At 48.4% G+C, this 22,813-nt stretch overlaps 1 protein-coding gene and 1 non-coding gene across 3 annotated transcripts; one reads left to right on the top strand and one right to left on the bottom strand.

Moving 5' to 3' along the window:
• Window positions 1-1,050: 1,050 nt before the first annotated feature.
• FAM110D (family with sequence similarity 110 member D) lies at window positions 1,051-4,220 on the bottom strand. Of its 2 annotated transcripts, none has more exons than XM_028513405.2 (2): window positions 4,101-4,220; window positions 1,051-2,299 (listed from the first exon to the last, which is right to left on the bottom strand). In XM_028513405.2, the coding sequence occupies exon 2, from the start codon at window positions 2,204-2,206 to the stop codon at window positions 1,382-1,384; it is 825 nt and encodes a 274-aa protein (XP_028369206.1). In that variant the 5' UTR covers window positions 2,207-2,299; window positions 4,101-4,220; the 3' UTR covers window positions 1,051-1,381. The 2 variants fall into 2 exon arrangements, with proteins under 2 accessions (XP_028369206.1, XP_035881441.1); XM_036025548.1 differs by lacking the exon at window positions 4,101-4,220 and adding an exon at window positions 2,449-2,666.
• Window positions 4,221-20,711: 16,491 nt separating this feature from the next.
• On the top strand, window positions 20,712-20,956 carry LOC114498354. The gene has a single exon (XR_003684778.1).
• Window positions 20,957-22,813: the final 1,857 nt, after the last annotated feature.

Here is a 22,813-nt window from a genome sequence, read left to right as displayed (position 1 = left end):
GGGCGGGCAACATCAGGGTGGGGGTCCAGCTAGAGGAATCCTTCCCTCCGTATCTCACAAACATCCAGGGAGAAAATGACCAGGGAAAGACCGGGTATCAGATAGATAGTGTTAGAATTAGGGTACAACTTTCCAGGAAGCTGGGGAACCCCCCCAGGACAGACTCCATGGCTCTGTCCAGCCTCTTAATTTGGCAAACGTTGCCTGTGACCCTACTATGTGCACCGTTTTTGTACTAAGATGTCACAGACTAACAAGAGAATCAGACTATCAGCGGGTTCCACACAAGGTGACAAATTGAGACTCAAAATACAGGACTGTATTTGGGGACTCAGAGACGAGGCCGACTGCGGAATTCAGGAGTTCCTTAGGAAGAATGAACATGTGTAACCTTAGAAGGACAAGTTGAGAGAAAGGAGAAGATAACCCAGGCAAAAGGAGGACGGTGAACGAAGACTTAGAGGTGCAAACGTGTGAGGAAGGCAGGTAACCTTGTGTGTCTTGAAGGGAAAGAAGACAGTGGCCGGATGTGAGGCTCGGGTGGCACAGTCTTAGTGTGAAGGGTCCCTTCCTTTATTGTCCTCAACTCTGGTTCAGCCCTTCATATCTAGTAACCAAAAGGTGTCAGCAAACTCCATGAATGAGGGCCTTGTAGACATCCCTGGACCCCAGATTTCTAGGGAAGGCCCCTCCCAGCACCGTTTAAACATGCACTTTCTGGTTCCCGGATCTAGTTTGGGCCGCCCTGCAGGTCGGCGCAGGAGACCGTCGTAATACTGTAACTAGATTCTGAGTCGGTAGTGGCCATAACAACTGTCGTCAACTGAGCGCCTCCTTCTATGTGCTGGCTCGTAGCCAGGAGCTTTACAACTATTTCAAAAATATTTTGATCACGTGAAAGGCACACCTACAGTCCAGAGATGTTAAGTGCTTGCCGGGGGGTGGGGGGGGTGGGGGAGCGGTCACACAGCCTGGAACCCACACTCCAAAACCCACGAGATACACACTTGCAACCCCACCCCCGCTTCCTCAACATCAACCTCACGGCTAGCTTAACGTTTTGACTTTATTCAGCAGGTTCTCTGAAATTCTCAGCCCGGTCTTCACTCCCCAGACCCAGCCTCCACAGGGGCCATGAGGCCGCCCCTCCGCCTCCTCCGCCTCTGTTGTCTGCCCTAGGAAGGGCCTTGGGAATCATTTTGTCCCATGCCTCCATGTTTACCTGGGGAAGCCAAGGTCCAGAGGGGGAGGGCTTGCCAAAAGGCAACCTGTGCGTTAGTGGCAGGGCGTCCCTGCCCATGACCGGGTCCAGCCCCGTGCTTACCCCCTGATCACCCCTGGACCCCAGACTCCCCGGGAGCCCGCTCCCGAGAGACTGCGGTCACACCTCAGACTCGCGCGGCGGGCCACGGGCGCGCTGGCAGCCGTACAACCACTGGATGACGCGCGCGTTGCGCTCCACCACGGACACCGGGGGGCGCTCGTCCCGCGCTGAGCCTGCAGCCTCCGAGCCTTCGCCGCCTCGGCCTCCGCCTACACGATCCGAGTTTTCAGCGCCCCCATCGCTGGACGTCCAGTCGCTGGCATCCCTGGAGCCTGGTGGCTGTGGCGTTCCGGGCTGGGGGCTGGTGTCAGTGCCCCAGCTCTGCGGAGAGAAGCGCTCGGCGCCTAGCACCTCCACCAGCGCGCGTTCCAGGCCGCAGTAGTTGAAGAAGCGCTCCTTTTCCGACAAGGGCAAGGAGCACGTGGGGCACAGCGCCGGCTTTCCCACCTCTTCTGGGGCACCTTGGGGCTCTGCCCAACCCCCAGGAGCTGTAGGTCGCTCGGTAGGGCCTAGGCTGTTGGAAGCGGCATCTCGGGAGGTGCCCAGAAAGAGGCGCCGCACCAGCCCCTGACCCTTGGCGTTCTCTTTGTTCACGGAAGCCTTGCAGTCCCGCTTCTGGCGGTAGAAGATGAGGGAGTCCGGCCTTGGCAGCCGCCTGCCGCTCCCCCTGCGGGCGGGCCTGGGAGTCCTGGGTGATGCAGGGGCCCCCAGCTCATTGCAGGGGTGTGGCGTGAGCGGCCCTGGACCCCCGCGCAGGGCTGGCTCCTGGCGTCGCACTATCACCTGGTGCGTCTTGACATACTTGGCTTTGTCAGCCTCCAGCCTCTCCACCGCGCTGGGCGTCCGTGCTCTGGATGGGGTGGAGGGAGAGGCCAGGAGCATCTTAGCAGGACTGGGCAGGACAGTGCCCCATAAGCCGCTGGAAGTAGGCAGCTAGTTGAGTTGCTGAGAGCAATTGGCGGGGGCTCCCTGGGCCTGCAGGGAAAGAGAAGTGGTCAGAGGGAGAGTAGATATCCCTGCCCCTCTTCTGGAGGCCTTCCTGGGAACAGGATAGGCCAGCCACCCCTCCCCCAACCAAGTCAGCGGCCAGTGCCCAGGTCCCAGAGGCTCAGGCTAATCCTTACCTCCATTCCTCAGAGACATTGGGCAGGGGCTCCCCGGCCACCCATAAACATATGCCCCTTTGAGTGTTGCCCCGTCTGGTCACAGGGCCATGCCAAGCAAGCATCAACAGGCAACACTTGGAAGAGGAAATGGGGCTGGTCCGGGCCCAATTCCCGAAAGTGGCCTCAACCGGAAAAAATACCTCTTCCCAGCCCAGCAACTTGGAGTCCAAGACAAGGAGGCTTCCCAAGCAGAGGCTGGCTCCAGCAGGGCCCACCCTTCCCACCCCCAAGCACCGGAGGTCAGGGATATAACCACAGGGTAGGCCTCCAGTAATTGCAGCCAACTGCCCTGCCCAGGCCCAGCGGGGTGGTTGGGAAGGAGAAGGCAGCGGTCACCAGGTTATGTCAGCCAGCTACCTGCTCCGTGCCCCTCCCTGTCAAGAGAATTCCAGAATGTCTAATCGTAAACATCACCTTATCTGCCTCTGCATTTCTATTTCATAGAAGATGACCCTGGCCCAGAGGAGGGGGCTTGCTCGGGGCTTACTGAGAGTTAGAGGCCCAGTCTAGAACCTGGGTCACACTGGTTCAGATTGGATCTCACACTTGCCCGTCAGAACATCCCTCTTTTTCCTTTCTTGTGTCTCCGCTGCTGCAAAAGCAAGCAAGTTCTGCTAGAGATGGACCTCTTGCCTCACTAAAAATTTTCCTTCCACTAACTCCGAAATCTGTGCTCCCAGAAATCTGCCCTGGAGGTTGCTGCCCTCTTCTCATCCTGAGACCCTATGACCCTTCCCCTCCACCTCCCTTCTGCAGGGGAAGGGGGCCAGGAGGGGTTGTAAATCAAAAGCTGACAGTTTCCTTGGCAGTAACAGAAGGGGCCACCCACATGGCTCAGCACACCCCACCCCACCCCTGCCCTTTCACTCCCCCCACCCTCCATTCAGATGAGAGAGTCCGTCAGTGCTGGGTGCTCAGGAGACCTCAAGTCTGGAGGCAACAAAGGAATAGACCTTGTCAGGGATGGGGGAGGGGAGCCCCGGTGAGGGGCCACAGGGCAGAGACCCTGCCAACTCCCCACCCCCCACCGCCCCTCCAGCACAACCTGTTGAGATTTGTGCGTGCATGTGTGCACACACACACTCACTCACACACACCCAGCTAGTGCCCAGTAAATCAGCCCATCGGTAACTGGGAACCCAGACAGCGAGGAGAGCCGGACAGTGTCCTCCTTCCTGGCTCCCAAGGGCTACACCAGGCAATGGATGAGTTTCCAAGGTCCCGGGAGGGCACTGTTCTTATCTGACCTCATGGACACCCTCACATCCCCTGTCATCTCCTCCTCTTCCCAGTCCCAAGTGCAGAGGCTATAAAAAGTCTCTAAACACAGGGACCAAAATAGCCTGCCATCCACTGTCCCTTCCCTGCCTTCTGGGCTGGCCTTGATGCCCAACCACATGTTCCACCCTAGATGCCTGGCAGACATCCCTGTGCCCTCCATCCCTTCGCCCACTTTCTCCCAGTCCTGTGCTTAGTGGTCCAAACTTTGCTTAAGGCTCCTGCTCTAGAGGAGGGCTGGGGGACTGTGCTCATTGGCTGGAAGCCAGCCTCCCTGCCTTGTGGTCCCTGGGTGCCCTCCCACCCCAGCGCTGGGCTCTAGATACACTCACCTCTGCGTGGGGAGGCTGAATGCAGGGGACCCGGGGCAGGGCCAGACTGAGGGCTGGAGGGACAGCAGGGACTAGAAGTAACTTTGGTGGCAGCCAAACCTCACTCTCCACAGGAAAAGCTGAAAGAGCCTCCACCCCCCCAGATTAACTCTTGCCTTCCTGACCCAGAGCCTGGCCTGTTAACTCCTTCCTGATCAGGCTTAGTGTTGGAGAGGACTTATGGACCAGGTCCAGCTCCTTTATTTTATAGATGGTCACACAGGCCCCGGCAGGTTAAGTGATTTGCACAGAGGCACAGTGAGCTTGGGGCACAGCTAGGACCCCAAACAAGGTCTCCTGATTCCCAGGCTTCCTTCAGAGTCTTGGGGCCAGACGTGCTATTCCCGTGGGGTCAGCCCCCTCTGTTGGGCCTTGGCAAATCCTCTTGGTTGGAATTGGGAAGACAAAGCAGGGTTCTAACTGATTGTGCCTTTTCCCCTCTGCAGCAGGCTTAGACCTGTCCTGGTCTGGGTGTGTGGGTGACGGCAAGCCTGCTCTCCACAGGGGTGAGGCCAGGAATCTGCAGCCTAAGGGTGGGGACAGTGGTGCTGCAGATGTTCAGGGTGAGCCTGTCCCTGCAAGTCTTGGCTTGAAGGTCACCTGCAAGCCCATTGGAGGTGTTCTTCCCCAAAGTCCAATGATGGCAAAGGGGATTGGCTGGGAAGAGGATAATAAAGGGATTATTCTGGGGCCAAGCCTGGGTCCTTTGGCCTCCTTCCTCCTCTGCCCCATCTTGGGGACCTCTAGAGCCAGCACAGTTTTTTATCTGGCACTTCATGTCTCAAGAGGGGTCCTGTCCCTACCCTGCTGGTGACAGGAGGCTCCTCTCCTCTTCCCAGCAAATAAACTCTGTGTTGCCCAGAGCTCAAAGACCAATGTCCTGCCAAGGGGTCCCTGTCCCGCTCTAGCTGGCCACTTTCCACAAATCCCTCTTCCTCTCTTCTAGCAGTCTTTGGTAGTGACAAAGCACATTCACACCTGTGCTCTCTGATCACCTCTGTCCTGCCCAAGGACCCTAGACAGGGGTCCAGCAGGTGAAGGAAACTGGATCAGACAGCGGAGAGGCTTGCCCAAGCCCAACCCTAAATCCACTCTTTCCGCTGCATCCTCCGCCTATCAAGTGAGGCAACGAGTCCATCTCCTGCGAGAGATTTTTATCACCTATTTGGGGTTATTATTATTTTGTCCATGATAGTTCCATGGTGTGTTGTTCCACCACTGTACAAATGTGTTCACGTGCATTATCACAATTCATGCCCAGGACAATCTTTGGGGTGGGTTTTATTATGTTTCCCATTTGACAGCAGAAGAGACTGAGGGAGGCTCAGAGAGGCGAAATGGCTGATGTCAGCTCACGCGATTAGGAATCACAGCTAACATTTACTGAGAGATTTCCGTATGTGAGGTGCTGTTCTGAGTATCTCATCCAAATGATGAACACATTTAATCCCCAAAACAACCAAACCAAATGGGCACTTTCATTCTCCTAATTTTATAGATGAGGGTGGGGGGTGTGGGCCGGTAGCCCTGAGAGCTGGTCACTATGGGGTTAAGCATGGAGGCTGGGCAGGGCCCAGCTGGGATGCTGTCAATGGCAGGAAACCTGGCCTGTGGAGGAGGGGGAGGATGGGGCTGTTGTGTCTGATTCCTGATACCACCCCCACCCCTTAAAGGAGTATCCGGGTTGGCCCCTTTCTTGGCTTTTTTCCAGGGGCCAAAGACAGATGCTGGGCTACAGGAAGGGGCTTCAGGAGGAAATGCAGGTGCTGTGGGGTGAGGGGAGGCAGCCTCAGGTCTGAGGAGGCAATTGGAAGTGACCCCACTTGCCTGCCAGAGCCTCTGTCAGAGCAGGGTAGACACTGAGTCTACCCTGAGAGTCTCCAGTCCGAGGGGGTAGATTTGGCTCTGCCCTCAGGAGCCTGAGGAGGAAGGTGGTGAAGGAACCTTGCTCCCAGGAGCTCCCACTCTGAGGGGTGACAGGACCCTGTCCGAGATGCCAGGGGACACAGACCCTCTACCATACTGGTAGAGCAGGGTCATGGGGGAGAGGTCAAATTGGATCGGCTTCCTGCGAGACAGAGCCCTAAAAGGGTCAGTGGAAGATGGGGGACAATGGGGTGGAGCTGCAGGGGCCTGCCCTGCCTATCTCTTGGCCATACTTGCTGTGAACTGGATCATGTGTCTTTCTGGTCATGGGTCCCCAGGGAGAGATCCTTAAAGTGGTTCCTTCCAGCCCTAGAGCCAGGACCGTGGGCAAAGGGGGGAAGCCAAATCCGAGAGAAATTTCCTTCCTATTTCCGAGCTCATTCCCGACTCGCCCTGAGGATCGATGGGAATGGGTCTGAGTCAGAACTGGCTCCTTCTAGAAGAGGGTGGTGGGACGATGGGGAAGCCACTCTCATCCGTGCTGGGAATAATGAGACGGCCCAGAGAGGCCCTTCAGGTCTAAGCTCAGACTCCAACCCACACTGTCACAGAGGAGAAATGTGTCAGCTCCCTCGCCATCCAGCTGCCCTTGCCATAGCCACCCACACCTCTGTGCACCTTCGAGTCTAATCCTGGCCAACCACTCACTGGCTGTGTGGCCTTGAGCAAGAACGTAACCTCTCTGAATTCCCTTCCGTGTAAAATGGAAATGATAAGACACAGTTCCTCTTTTTAAAGATTTTATTTATTTTTAGAATGAAGGGAAGGGAGGGAGAAAGAGAGAGAGAGAAACATCCATGTGTGATAGATACGTGGATGGGTTGCCTCTCACACACTCCCAACTGGGGACCTGGCCCCCAACCCAGGCATGTGCCCTGAACCAGCAACCTTCCAGCGCGCAGGCTGGTGCCCAGTCCATGGAGCCACACCAGCCAGGGCCAGACCCAGTTCCTGTGTGGCACGGAGAAGTGAGGGCGAGAAGGGAAAGCACCTGGTGCCTCAAGGTGCCCAAAATGTTCAGTGAATCTGCCTCTTAGCTCTGCCCTTGTCCAACACCTTCCTGACAACTCTGGCCTACATCTTTTTTTTCCCCCTATTCCCACAGTCTCACTCTCAGCTGCTGTCAACAAATCATTCTGAACACTGCTCTGTGCCATGGGGTCAGCAGATGGGTCGGCAGACAAGGTTTTTGCTCCCAGGGAAGCTCAGCCTGCTGCGGGGTGGAGGTGGGGGCGGGGCAGAGGTGTGAAGGACCCATCACAAAGTGAGGGCGGTGCTGCTGTGACGGAGAGGAACAAAGCAGAGGACATGTTTGTTCTGTCTGGGGAGGTGGGAAGCTTTCAAAGAGGAGAGGGTATCTGGGCCTGGAAGGGGTGGGAGGTGGGGATGTGGGAGGTTGGAGTGCACAGGGTGGGGGAATTGTGGGAGGGATGGGGAGACCTCCTGCATCGGCAAAAGGCTAGGAAAGGGATTTGTGGGGGGGTGCGGCTCAGGAGGGCTTGGAGAGAAGACAGGGTGCAGAGAAGGGAGGGGTTTTGTGAGGAGATGGATTCAGTGAGGTAATGGGGACCCTGAGAAGAGGCAGGCTTAGAATTCGAGGAGGGGGCTCAAAGGGGACCATGGGATGCAGAGAGAGGGAAGGGTGAGGCCCCGGGCTTCTGCAATGTGCTGGCTCCACAGGAGGAGCTCCTCTCGGCCGTGTGTAAGTCCCCAGAGGGATTACAGCAGCCATCCTCCCATTCAGGGCTTTCCGTTTCGGAAAGAATTTCTGCCACAACAATAGTCTGGCTCCCGCCCTCCCTCTGAGACAGTGACCTCTGGGCAGAGCGGGGTGCCCAGCACCCACTGTCCCGTAGTAACGGGGCGGTGGGCGGGGGGAGGTACAGAGGTGGCCAGAGAGAGGAGGGGGCAGTGGGTGGTGACGAGGGATTCATTAAGCATTTTCCCCCCTAAGCACCTAATGAACAGTAAATAAAATAGGACTTCTGCTCTCTTAGAGCTTACAACCTAGTGTTCCAGCAACAAAACCAGCCACCTCTTCTGTTTACTATATGCGTGGTACTGCGCTAAGTGCTTTCCGCTCAGGGCCTCATTTACTTCTGACAAAGCCCAAGGAGACAGGCAGAGAGAGATGATGTGACCCACCGAGGGTCACACAGCTTGCAGATGGAAGAGCTGGGACTCCAGGGCTGGCTCATAGCCCCTGGGTAGCCCGCCGCCTTGACCGTGCACAGGCAGGGCTGCAGCGAGTCCACTCTCACTGCCCCCGGCCTTCCCGCTTTGCTTGCTCTGTTGGCTGGGCACGGGGGACTGAAGCAAGGACTGGAATGGGGGCAGCCTAATGGCAGTCCTCGCTCCAGTCCTTGTCACCTATATCTCTGTCACCACATCCTCATCAGCGTCTCCATCATCTCCGCTTTCCACCGCCACCGTCTTCATCAACATGCCTCCGCATTCAGGACAAGGAACAAAAAACACTCAACCTAGACTTCGTCAGATAGGGGAACACATGGAAAAGAAACAGGGATGTCTCATGAAATGCAGGGACAAGACTTCTGTCTTCCTATCTCTGTGACAAATACGCCTTCATAACGATGTGTGGAAAGATGTTCAGCCCGGCCAGGTAGGTCAGCTGGTTAGAGCGTCGTCCTAATACAACAAGGCTGCAGTTCAATCCCCGGGAAAGGCACATACAAGAATCAACCGATGAATACATAAATAAGTGGAACAGCAAATCAATGTTTTAAATTTTCTTTCTCCCTTCCTCTCTCTCTAAAATCAATTTTAAAATGTTAGATTTCTTTTTACACAGAGAAAGTCATCAAAATATTAGAGGTGATTCAATTTAATTATTATTAAGCATGTATGAGTGTGTGTTAAAGGGCCAGCAATGCTGAATGAGCAAGAAAAGAAAGATGTGATTAATTTATAAATAATTACATCTTTAGTTCATAAAACCTACTTTTCTTCCCTTGATTTCAGCAAAATTACTGATTATGTGGCTGTAATTAGATAACCTCTCTTCAGTCTTTTTTTTTAATAGTTTTTGATTGCTGAGGTAGTAGCAACTAGAGTTGAAAATCAAGTTCTTGCCCTGGCTGGGTACCGGAATGGGTTAGAGTGTCGTTCCCCTATGCCACAGTTGTGGTTTCCTTCCCCTGTCAGGACCTGTACGAGAATCAACAACGAGTCTTGACTGGTGTGGCTCAGTTGGCTGGGCTTTGTCCTGCAAACCAAAAGGTCGCTGGTGTGATTCCCTGCGAGGGCACGTGCCTGGGTAGCAGGTTCGGTCCCCAGTTGGGGCAAGTGGCAACCGATCGATGTTTCTCTCTCACATGGGTGTTTCTCTCCCTCTTTTTCTCTCTCCCTTCCCTTTTCTATAGACTCAATAAAAAGAAAAGAAAAAGAATTAACCAATGAATACGTAACTAAGCAGAACAACAGATCGCAGTTTCTCTCTTCCTCTGTTTCTCTAAAAACCAATAAATAAAAAATTTAAAGAAAAAATTCTTAAAGCAGTATTTACATTTAGAGATGAACTATGTTATATAACATGGCCAAGCATTTAAATGGTTATATGTAATAAATTATGAACACAGAAAATATTACAACATATTTTAATGGCATCATGTACACCCCTACTTCTTACATCACAGTTCTCACCATCTCCTAGAGCAGTTGGCACCGGGCTTCCTGCATGTCATGCCTAGTCTTCATTTACAATTTAAAAGTAAAATACACTGTTCAATACTGCAGAATGTTCCTCAGCCATCACGGGCGTCATCGCACGTACATACCGTGCTGCGCGCTGGAACACAGTGAAGCAAGAAAACAGACACTCCACACTCAATGGGAAACAGTAGTTTCTTGCGCATGAATCTATGGCATTCATGCTCTCCGAGAGGAAGGATGGGACAAGTTAATTAATTTGTCATTTCTCTTACCGAAGTGCTTTCACCACGGAGCCTTCCCTGCGCCCCATGCAGTGGCTGTCTGCAGTGTCAGCAGCAGCGCAAAATTTTGTGGCGTGTAGCAGTCTTTTATTTTGAGGAGACAGGACAAGGGATGTGGAGAAGCATTTGTCTGGCTGAGACCGAGGTTGAGGGGCACGGCTTACCCTGGGTCCCCAGGGACAGACGCCCACGTGTTCTTCAATAAATGACGTCTGTGGTGTTTTTTGTATCAGGGTTTCTTTAAAGGCAGGGGACCTCCTAGTGAATTCTCAGGGTGGCACTGAGCTATGGCCATGGAAGTGTTGCGTCACACTGAACGTACCCAAATACGGAGACGTACACTTTTCTAGGTGAGGAGGGCAGTTCCCACAGAATGTGGAGGTGGAGGGCGGGGCGATGGTGGCATTATAATCACCATTCCTATCATCATTACAGCATTATAACTAACACCTTAATCCTACCCCTGCATTCTAACTGTCACCTTCTTCAGTCATTGTCAGCTTCCTCATCGTTCCACACCAAGCACCTGCAGTTTTGCCATTCCACAGTGACTCATTGTCTTCTGGCAGCCTTACCCTGACCTTGGCCGCCTCCCTCCCACTCTCAGTCCTTGTGCTCCCAGAGTGGGGTAACTTGAGGCAGGGTGGGGCACTTGACCTAGACCTGGGTCAAAAGCCTATCTCATTTCTCTGGCCCCACTACTTCATTTAAAAATGGACCTGTAACTGGAATCATAACCAATGAGACTTGTAGCCTCCGAGAAAAAGCTTTTCCCGTCATCCTCGCTGAGTGAGAACCTGGGCAGACAGAGCCCTGAGAGGACAGCCTGCCCCCAGGACTGAGTCAGCCAGGAGTGGAGACAGTGAGAACCAGCTTCGCTGAGTGGAACCTCCGCACCTAGTCATGCCTGAAGCAAGCCCGCCTGTGGTCCTCACAGCTGGGTAAACACATTTCCTCTTGGCTTAACTGTGTTGGGTTGGTTTTTCAGGCACATGAGAAGGAAACACACTGTTTTCTCCCAAACTAGGGTCACCTTCCTCGCAGTGCCTGTAGCATTGAACCTGTGCAGCCTCGTTTGCTCACCATCCTATCCCATCTCCACACTAATTTCTCAGGGATGCTCCCCAGGTCCCTCCAGGTTTGTTATAAAGTGACCTGGAAGAGCAGTGGAAGTTACCATGAAGTCAGGAGACCCAAGTTCTGGTCCTGACTTTACTAGGATCTCACTCTCGGTCTGGAGCAAGTCCCTGATTATTAGACAGGTGATTCCCAGATGCCACTCCTTGGGTGGATTCCAGCTGGCTACATAAAATCTACCTGGGGAGTTTGTTAACAAGGCAGACGTCAGGACTCCACCCTCCGAGAACCTAATTTAGTGTATCTGGGGTGGAGTCGAGGAGAAAACAAAACCCTAGATTGTACTGATTTTATTAATGAGTGTGCCCTTACTAGAGATTCCAGATTTAATGTGTTACCTCTTGCAGCCAAAAGTAGCTCTAATAGTTTGCTCATTCAGTCAGCTGGAACTAGTGCTCAGCGTGACCTGTGCATTGCTGATGAGATTGAGGTGCCAGCACTTCCTTGGATAATCTGTCTGATGCCCAAGAATACAGGAGTGTTGGAGAAGATTTATCGCGTGAAATTGCATACTCTCCGTAATCCTACTGAGTACATTCCCCACGAGGGCTCAGAGGGCAGTTCTTCACCTAGGTGCCGAGATAAGTATTCGTGAAAGCAGCATCGGTATCTTTGAAAAATTTCATGGTGGGTGCCCTCCGTAGCAGGGGCATACTGGAAGAGGCGCCACTGAGATGGGCTCCCTGCTATCCCTGGGGATGATGGAGTCTCAGAGGAGCAGGGGCCAAGCGGCAGAGCTGAACTGAACTGCCAGAGTCAAGGTGGCGAATGTGCAGTAGGATGAAGTGATTATCAAAATGTTTTGACTTGCAGGAATTTTTTAAAAGATTTTATTTCTATATTTTGAGAGGGAAAGAGGGAGAGAAACATCAATCTGTGGTTGCCTCTCATGCGCCCCCTACTGGGGACCTGGCCTGCAACCCAGGCATGTGCCCTGACTGGGAATCGAACCGGCAACTCTTTGGTCCCAGGCTGGGGCTCAGTCCACTGAGCCACACCAGCCAGGGCAACACTTGTAGGGACCTTTCATCAGAGTGTCTCTAAGAATGAAACAGATTAGCCGCTTATTAAATATTATTGAGGTATATTACAGAAAAACCTTAGTGTCTTATGGTCAGAAGCCTAACTTGAATTGTTGCCGCAATGGAGCATCTCAACCTTCTGGGCTAATTTCCAGATCTCAGGCAGTTCACAGACCCGAAATCCTGATTGAATAGGAGGCCAGGTCCCTGAGAGGAGAACCCTGCAGCACTGCCATGACTATGCGCAGTAAGGAAGTCTTCTCCAAGAAAGGGAGAGGGGAAGGTGCAGACATTTTAGGAATTTTGAGACATCGAGTTTGAACTGATGCTAATGTGTGGGAGCCCAAGATTCAACATGTCCCATGTTTTATATCTCCCGTCCCTCCGAATCTCGTCCACCGCTACTTTCCTCATCTCGGCTGATCCTTCATCTCAGCACCTTTCCAACTGCTCAGGTCAAAAGTGTGGAGTGATCCTGGACGCATCTCCTTTCACATTCCGCATCTAATCGGTCAGCAACACCCTCTGGCTCTAGCTTCAGACTACGTCCAGATTGGCCTGCTGTCCCTCCCAGAGCACGCCCACCTCAGCCTTTCTCTCTCCTGAGCTCGAGGGCCCTTCCCCGGCCTCTGTAACTTGTTTCCTGAGCCCCCACAGCCCAGCTGGCTCACTTCTACCACATCTGTAACTTTCTAAACAAACTTTCTCTTACAATTTTTTTAGGGAAAAGAATACATCCAGATTTAGATCGCTTCTGTCCCACTCCACTCCCACCACCCTGGTCCAGACCTTCACCGTCTCTTGTCTGGACGGCATCCTCAGCCCCCAGAAACAATTTGGCTTCTCCAGCTTTTCTCCTGAGATCCCCTTCAGAGATCCCAAGGTCACCTGAAGGGGGACTTTCTTTGCAGTTCCTCCAACACATCTGTTTCTACTCTATTTGGAATTCAGACACCCATTCCCACTTCCTCCCTTCAACATTCGCTCTACACACAAGTATTAAGCACCCACCAGTTCCAGAGCCTTCATAATTTTTAAATAACTTTAGGAAAGAGATGAGAATAAATCTTTGAGCCGTAAAGGGCCAAGACCCTGAGTCGTGCACACCCTTTGGCCTCCTGAGGTTCCAGCTGTAGTCAGAGAGGCCATCCTTGCTAACCCTAGGGATCTCCAAGAGATCGGTTGTCAGGAGGTTGGAGGCTAGGCCAGCTCTTGTTTAGTGACACACTGGGCATCTGCCGTAATCACTTTCCCTTCAGAGGCTGCCCCCAACAAGACTGTGAGATTAGGCAAACTTGGCACTGTGAGGCACAGGCAACAGTGATAATTTTGTTTCCCAAATGGTCACACCCTATCCTATCACATCTACAGGAAGTAAGTCTATGGAACTGAGGGGAGGCAGAGGTTCAGATCAGGGAGTGGTTTACCCAAGGACACCCAGAAAGCGCCAGTCCGATCATGCTCGAGCAAGGTGTTCCAGGCCCATCCTCCAGAGGGCAGGCTTTACCCTTCAAGAAGCCTTCTTGATTCGTTTTCACCTACAGGCTGTCTTTCCCAGCTCCCGGTGGCCCAGGGGTGCACACCCCAGCTCTGCTCTTCCACCTGGTGACCAATCCGCTGGTTATTTACCTTGATACTAGGTGCTTGGTAATACCAGTTAACCTAACTCATAAGAGCAGCAATCTCTTTTATTTATATTTTTTCCTGCAGTTTATGAAATATCTTCATACTATTTTCATTTGGTTTGCAAAGGAAGTTAGACAATTAATTTATTATTATGGCCATTTTTTAGAAGAGGTAACTGAGGCTCACAAAGGTGAAGTTGCTCCACCAAATTCACAGAGTAAGCTCTGCTGCTGCTGCCACCGCTGCTGTCACAGACATTTACCAAGCACTTGCTATGTGCCAAGGATGATAAGGGTTAATTTATTTAATGCTATGGTAATTAAGACAATGAAGTGTTGACATAGGGATAGACATATAGATGACTGAACTTACAGAGCTTATTAATTGTAAGGTTCAAAGCTCCCATGTCCTCACTGAATTTTTATTTACTTGTTCTATCAGTTACTAGGAGAGGTGTATTAAAATACCCCACAATGGAATGGCAGATTTGTCCATTTCTTTCTAGCATTTTGAAGCTATGCTGTTTGATGCATACCAATTTAGACATGTTCTCTCTCTGGTTATTTGACCTTACCATTATATAGTGACCCTCTTCATTGATGCTTTTTGCTTAAGCATAATTTCATCCTTTTTCCTCTCTAGTGTTTCTTTTTCCAAACTTTGTTAATCTGTGTTTTTATGTTTTAGATTTATCTTTTGTGAACAAAACATCACTGGATTTTATTCTTTTATTTGTTCTGACGTCCTTTATCTTTGAATTGAGATCAATATAGTTTTTATTCCTGTCATCTTATAATGTGCATGGTTAGTCATGCTTTCCTATCCTCCGTTTTAAATACTTTTTTTATTTACCGATTTTTGAAAGCGAGAGAGAGAGGAAGAGACAAGCATCGATTTGTTGTTCCACTTATTTATGCATTCATCAGTTGATCCTTGTACGTGCTCTGACCAGGTTTTGAAGCTGCAACCTTGGTGCATTGGGAAGATGCTCTAACCAACTGAACTACCTGGCCAGAGCTGACTTTTTTTTTTATTGATTTCTTCTCCTAGAAACATGTATATTGTTACAGATCCACTAACATTTCAGGGGGTTCAAGATTCTCTGAGGTCCATTCATGGATCCTGTGTTAAGAACCCATGAATGTTATAGTGCTGAGAGGTGGAACAAAAAGACACACTCTTTTTTTAGCTTTTTTGTTTTCTAAATATTTTATTTACTTATTTTTAGAGAGAGGGGAAGGGAGGGAGAAAGGGTGGCGAGAAACATCAATCTGCTGCATCCCATGTGCCCCCAATTAGGGATCCAGTCTTTGACCCCGGTATGTGCCCTGACTGGGAATCGAACCTGAGACCTTTTGGCCCACAGGCCAGGACTCAGTCCACTGAGCCACACCAGCCAGGGCCATTTTTAGCTTTTATTTCAAGTTCATATTTCTCTGCTTGTCTTCAAAGACCATTCATAATCTAATCTCACTGTATTCATCTCACCGTTTTTTTCCTGACGCACATTCTCAGCGATAGTCCATCCAGGCATCTCCAGGATCTCTCCTCAATTCTGTACTGGCTTCTATTTGTGTGATGTAGAGTAGTCACTGAGATCATAGGTTCTCAGGCCAAGAGAGCCTGGGTTTAGATCCCCAACTAGCTGTGGGCCTGGGCAGGTTATCTACCCTCTCTTTGCCTCTGTTTCTGTACCTGTGAAACGGCGAAGAACAGTACTTACCTTGCACGGTTCTGGAGGATATGAGTCAGTGCATTTGAAGCACTTAAAGCAATGCCTGGCTCATAATAACTGCTTGAGACACTTAGTTGTGAATACTGCTCGTTCCTGTATAGTTTGTCATTATTAGTTTCCTGTATCTCATCTGTAAGCTGGGAGAGGACTCTCGTAAATACAATAAAGTCTCTAAACAAAGCATCTGGCACATAGTTCTAAAAAGTCTCTAACAAAGTATCCGGCACATAGTAGGGCTCATTTTCTTAAGAAGCAATTTTTCTTTTGCTGTTTTAAGGGGGAAATAGAGCTCTCTGTACTGGAAGTCTATGGCTTCACTTGTCCCAGTAGAGAAACAAATACTTTGCTTTTCAATCTCAAAGGCAATGAAATGGCTCAAAAAGTTGAAATTCAGGGGAATGAGCAACCCCACCACCTCAACAAGGGTGGTCTCCTGAGACTGGAGGAAATGCACAGGTGGCTGGTTCTGTGAGAACTAAGCTGAAGCAGCAACTCCTGGCAACAAGGCTTCTGGTGAGAAGGAATGTGACTGAAGTCCCAGTGTTTGAACAGGGCATGAAGAGAACTCCATGAATAGGAGTTGCTGGACCATTTGGACTTGGCCAATAAGCATGTCAGTGGACAGACTGAAGCCCTTTTCCAAGTCTTATCCTGGAGAAATTCCTTGTAATCTTGGCTGTTTGGGAATAAAGAAATGTGACATTTTGTATATCTTAGAGCAATTATTTTTAAATGCTGACTCTAGGACATTGCTTTTTAGAGAGAGAATAAGTGAAAGAAACATCGATGTGAAGGAGAAGCATTGATTGGTTGCCTCCTGTATGCACCTGGATTGAGGATCATATGTGCCCAGACCACAGATCAGACCTGCAGCCCAGGTATGTGCCCTGAGTGGGAATCAAATATGCAACTTTTCAGTTACTGGATGACATTCCAACCAACTGAGTCACACAGGCCAGGGCTTAGAGCAATTTTTTTTTCCCAGCTCATTCTGGTTCATTCTTTCTTAAAAAAAAATTATATATATATATGTTATTGATCATGCTATTATAGTTGCCCCAATTCTTCCCCCTTCCTCCCAGTATCCCCTTCCCTCCAGTAATCCTCCCCCTTAGTTCATGTCCGTGGGTCGTATATATAAGTTCTTTGGCTTCTCCATTTCCTGTACTATTCTTAACCTCCCTCTATTTTGTACCTACCAATTATGCTTCTTAATCCCTGTACCTTTCCCCTCATTTTCCCCCTTCCCACTCCCAGCTGTTAACCGTCCAAATGGTCTCCATATCCATGATTCTATTCCTGTTCTGCTTGTTCGCTTAGTTTGTTTTTTTAGATTCAGCTCTTGATAGTTGATAATTTGTTGCCCTTTTAATGTTCGTAGATTTGATCTTCTTCTTTTTCTTAAATAAGTCCCTTTAACATTTTATGTGATAATGGCTTGGTATTGACGAACTCCTTTAGCTATACTTTGTCTGGGAAGCACTTTATCTGCCCTTCCATTCTAAATAATAGTTTTGCTGGATAGAGTAATCCAGGTTGTAGGTCTCTGCTTTTCATCACTTCAAATACTTATTGCCTGCAAAATTTCTTTTGAGAAATCAGCTGATAGTCTTATGGGAACTCCTTTATAGGGGACTCTCTGCTTTCCTCCTTTTTAAAAAATGTATTTTATTGATTATGCTATTATAGTTGTCCCATCCCCCTGCTTTTATCCCCCTCCACCCTGCACACACCCTCCCACCTGCATTCCCCCACTTTAGTTCACGTCCATGGGTCGTACATATAGGGAGCTGGTTCACGTGGCCATGGTGAATGTAGCTCTACCCTGGTTCGGAAAACAAATGGGAGCTCGAGGTGGCACACAGGAGCCAGGCCCACAGAGCGGCTTTCTTATGGGAAACCAGGCCTGCATTATATCCAGGCTGCTTTGAGGCTTGCTTTTGCTAAAACTCCCTCACCCTGAGTTAAGGCAGCAGATGTTTAATGCATATCTTTGAAGCTACTTCCTAAAGTCTGTGCTAAACCTCCCAAGAATGGAGTGTAACCAGTTCAACCACTTTTCCCCTTGTATTTGCAACATCCTTTTCTTTGTTATCTGTAAAAGGTAATCACCTAAAGCAAACCTGTGCATAATGAATGAGGACTTTCCTTGAGGTAATGCTCCCAGAAAAGCAATAAAAGCTTGTCCAGGCAGGGATTGGGGTGCTCTCTCACTCATGCTGTCCCTCTTCTCCTCAGGACTTCTGCAGTCCATGTGAATTTGTTTGTTGCATCCACACCACCACGGACACCGCTGGTCGGAGTCTGTATCACACACATATAAGTTATTTGGATTCTACATTCCCTATACTATTCTTAACCTCCCTCTGTCTATTTTCTACCTACTATTTGTGCTACTTATTCTCCGTAACTTTTACTCCTCTTTCCCCCTCCCACTCCTCCGCTGATAACCCTCCAATGGAGATAATCACAGATCTCCATTTCTGTGATTTTGTTCCTGTTCTAGTTGTTTGCTTAGTTTGTTTTTGTTTTTGTTTTAGGTTCAGTTGTTAATAGCTGTGGGTTTGTTGTCATTTTACTGTTCATATTTTTTATATTCTTTTTCTTAGATAAATTCCTTTAACATTTCATGTAATAATGGCTTGGTGTTGATGGACTCCTTTAGTTTTACCTTGTCTGGGAAGCACTTTATCTGCCATTCCATTCTAAATGACAGCTTTGCTGGATAAAGTAATCTTGGATGTAGGTCCTTGCCTTTCATGACTTTGAGTACTTCTTTCCAGCCCCTTCTTGCCTCAAGGTTTCTTTTGAGAAATCAGCCGATAGTCTTATGGGAACTCCCCTGTAGGTAACTGTCTCCTTTTCTCTTGATTCTTTTAGGATTCTCTCTTTATATTTAAGCTGGGCTAATGTAATTATGATGTGCCTTGGTGTGTTCCTCCTTGGGTCCAACTTTTTTAGGATTCTCTGAGCTTCCTGGACTTACTGAAACTCTATTTCCTTTGCCAGATTGAGGAAGTTCTCCTTCATTATTTTTTCAAATAAGTTTTCAGTTTGTTGCTTCTCCTTCTGGCACCCCTATGATTCCATGTTGGAATGTTTAAAGATGTCCTGGAGGTTCTTAAGCCTCTCCTCATTTTTTTGAATTCTTGTTTCTTCATTCTGTTCTAGTCAAATGTTTCTTTCTTCCTTCTGCTCCAAACTGTTAATTTGAATCCTGGTTTCCTTCCTGTCACTATTGGTTCCCTGTACATTTTTCTTTATTTCATTTAGCGTAGCCTTCATTTTTTCCTCTAATTTGCAACCACATTCAACCAATTCTGTGAGCAACCTGATTACCAGTGTTTTCAACTGTGCATCTGGTAGGTTGGCTATCTCTTTGTCACTTAGTTGTATTTTTTCTGGAGCTTTAATTTGTTCTTTCATTTGGGTCATTTTATTTTTTTTGGTCTCAGTGCACCTGTTATGCAGTGAGGGGTGGAGCCTTAGGTGTTCACCAGGGCAGGGCAACCCACGTTGCTGTGTTGTGGCCTGTATGTGGGGGAGGGGTCCAAGAGGGAACAATGTCACTTGCTCCGCTCTCTGCCAGATTTCAGTCACTTCCCCCACTACCCACAAGCAAACTGGGCCCTTCTAGTGCTGACTCCTGGGTGGGTGGGCTTGTATACATTCTAGGACTCTATGGGTCTCTCCAACAGACTCTCCTGTGAGGCTGGGAGTTTCTCCCACTGACTCAACCCCCACAGGTGTTTTCAGTCAGAGGCTTTGAGGCTTTAATCCCTGCACTGGAAACCTGGGATGCGTGGTCTGACTCACTCCCCAGTTGTTCCTCCCAGTTTAACCACACGCAAATATGGGACTGCCCGCTCCACCAGACACTGCCTCACCCATCCTGGTCCTCTAGCTGCCACCTTGCTGTGAGTTCCCTCCACCTGGCTGCTGGTCTCTGCCCCTCCTACCGGTCTGGTTGAATGTTTCTTCTTTAACTCATTGATTGTTGGACTTCCATACAGTTTATTATTCTATCAGTTCTGGTTGTTTTTTGTTTTTAAATTTGTTGTTGTCCTTTTTTTTGGTTGCACAAGGAGGCACAGTGTCTGCTTTTCTCTTGCTGCTTTTAAGATTCTCTATCTTTAACCTTTGGCATTTTAATTATGATGTGTCTTGGTATGGTTCTCTTTGGGTCCAACTTGTTTGGGACTCTCTGTGCCTCCTGGACTTGAATGTCTATTTCCTTCACCAAATTAGGATCTCATTTATCATTTTTTCAAATAAGTTTTCGATTTCTTTCTCTTTCTCTTCTCCTTCTGGCACTCCTATGATTCGGATGTTCGTACGTCTAAAGTTGTCTTAGAGGTTCCTAAGCTTATCCTCATTTTTTAAAATTCTTTTTTTCTTCCTGCTGTTCTGATTGAATGCTTCTTCCTGCCTTGTGTTCCAAATTGTTGATTTGATTCTCGGCTTCATCCTCTCCACTGTTGGTTCCATGTAGATTTTTCTTTATTTCACTTAGTGTAACCTTCATTTCTTCGCTTATGTTTTTACCATACTCAGTGAGTTCTTTGAGCATCCTCATCACCAGTGTTTTGAACTCTGCATCTGATAGGTTGGTTATCTCCATTTCGTTTAGTTGTTTCTGGGGATGTGTTCTGTTCTTTCATTTTGGCCATATTTCTTTGTCTCCTCAATTTGTCAGCCTCCCTCTGTTTGTTTCTGTGAACTAGGTAGAACTCCTTTGACTCTCTATAAAAGGAATCCATCTGGATGAATGTGGCTTCTTTAAGTCCTTGGTTGTCAGACTTCCATACAGCTTGATTTTCTGATGGTTCCAGTTGTTATTTGTTTTGAGAAATAGTTGTAATTCTCTCTGTGGTTGCACGAGGAGGTCAAACATGTCTACCTATGCCTCCATCTTGACCAAAAGTCTAGAGCAAATTTTTAATGTTACATTATGTACTTTGTTTTCTCAACCAAGTGCAGGGGCTGTATAACACTCCTTTGTGACTCTTGCAGTTCTTTCATTAGTAATTTTCCATGATGGGTAGAATAACTGAATTTTAGAGCTGGAAGGACTCTTGGAAATTGTACCTAGATTAATTATATGAAGACCCAAGATATCACCCTATTTAAGTACTATGTCCTTGAAAGAAATGCAGAAGTCAGAAATTTCTCCTCTCCCCACAGGGAGGATGGCCTGGGGCAGGATGGTTGTGTACTGTGACAGGGTGTCGCGTGGATGGTGCATGTGAGCCGAGTGTGTGAGTGGACACAAGAGGGGTGATCATGCAGGGGGTGTGCAAGACAAGTGTGTACCCCCTGTGGTTCTCCTCCCACCAACACATTGATCTTATTTGATCAGGTTGTGACCCCAGCCCCACCAGGCCAACTGGAGATGAAAAGAAATTTCTCTTCTAAGGACTGGGCCAAAGATAAACATGTAATGTAACCCCAAAGAATTCGTTTGTTCTCCACAGCTCATTGTAGCCCACATGTACTGATATTCCTTTGGAGAAGACTGTAAGAACCAAGTGTCTTCTTCCATCTGCCAGTACTGATATGATCAGAGGGGTTGAGGGCCCACTAGATCTCTCACTAGCTTCAGGAAATCCTGTTAAACTGGAAGACCCAGGGCCAAGTAAAATCTCTGGAGCAGACTGGTTAGTTTGCGAGTCAGCTGGAGAAGGACCAGAGCTCCTGCAGTCGCAGATAGTTGTGTTTTGACATGTAAACCTAGATAAGAATGGGTACCACCCAGTTGACAACCAGTCAACTCCAGCCTTTCTTTGGCTAATTTGTGACTTAGCTTTCCAACCATTTTGGTGTTCATTCTTTTCCTTTCAACATCCACCCGACTTACCCTATACCCAGAGTTTTCATGCAGTGGTTCTTTGTGACTAGAATAGTGGTTCTTATAATAGTGGAAATAGTGGTTCAAGGATCTTTTGGGCCTTTTCAAGAATCTGTGAAAAGTTATGAACTCTCTCCATGGAAAAATGCATATACACATAAAGTTGTGCTTATAATTCTTATGGGTTTGCTGATGATCCTGGATTCCTTTGTTGAATTCTGGCTGAAGAAGCCCTGCCCTAGAGTGAGATACCTGGTAGCTCAGTCGGTTGGAACACTGCTCTGATACACCAAGGATGTAGGTTTGATCTCCCTAGTCAGGACACATGCAAGAATCAACCAATGAATGCATGAGTAAGTGGAACAGCAAATTGATGTTGCTTTCATTCTCTCTCTCTTAAAAAAAAAATCTTTACAGGCTTGGACATTTCTCATGTTGATATGTGTATTATCTTTGACCCTTACAAAACCTCTGAAATGTAAATATCATCTCCACTTTACAGATAGAGGAACTAAGGCTCAGAATGAAGTGACTTGCCCAATGCCGCACATTAATTATGTGTTTGCAAAGCTAGTATTCAACAGATCTGCTACACCAAAGCATGTACTTCTGCTACAAAGCCACGATGCCTTTGGCAACAGCAAATTGCCTAACTTCTGTTGAGGAAAAGCTAAGCCTGAAATACTGGGGCTGAACAGGAAATGAAAGTGTGAAGTCAAACAAAAGCCCGGGCATCTCTTAAAAAAAAACAACAACAACCCGTAACCAATGAAAAATCATTGTAAAAGGGAAAGTACTGCCTTTAAAAGACGCACTTTGCCCTCGAGAGGTGTGGTCGGTAGGCTTCTCAAGCAGGAGTTATTATCTAACCACAAACCAACCGTCTGTCATCACCCTGCACTTCGGCAGACTCTGTGATTGGGCGACAGGGAGCGATATTTGAATTTAAAGAAAGGACCAAAATAATGAAGGGCCATTACTTCAGTGAGAAAGATAGAGCTTTGTTGTTAGAGAAAACTGGGGTCAGAGATTTAGGCACCAAAACCCTGCGTTAAGATAAAACCATTACCTCACTAACTGGTGTTATTACTAAAAATTCCTCATCAAGAAATCAGCTCATATTTTACGTGAAACCTATTGAAAAGATATGCAAAAGCATGTGAAGGCACTTTGTAAACTACAAAAGGTTACCAAAAGGCTAGTAAATACAAATATTTATAGCTTAAGATGTAATTTAAAACAATAATCTTTAAATACAAAGCAAAATTTGCCTGTCTACAAAGGCTATCCCAGGAAAGGATGGCAGAGTCAGAAGCAGCCATAGTTACTGATGCCTCCTTTTCTACTCATCACTACCTCTAGCAAAGGTTTTCTGGCTCCCATTTTCCCTGTGCTGTTCCATTGGATCATCAGGTGCACTGTATGCT

This window comes from Phyllostomus discolor, chromosome 5 (genome assembly GCF_004126475.2).
Source record: "Phyllostomus discolor isolate MPI-MPIP mPhyDis1 chromosome 5, mPhyDis1.pri.v3, whole genome shotgun sequence".
Classification (NCBI taxonomy): Eukaryota; Metazoa; Chordata; class Mammalia; order Chiroptera; family Phyllostomidae; genus Phyllostomus; species Phyllostomus discolor.
This window is presented reverse-complemented; position numbering and strand designations above follow the sequence as displayed.

Excerpts from the sequence above, each read along its gene's own strand:
- FAM110D (XM_028513405.2), bottom strand. The coding sequence starts at position 2,206 with ATGCTCCTGGCCTCTCCCTCCACCCCATCCAGAGCACGGACGCCCAGC.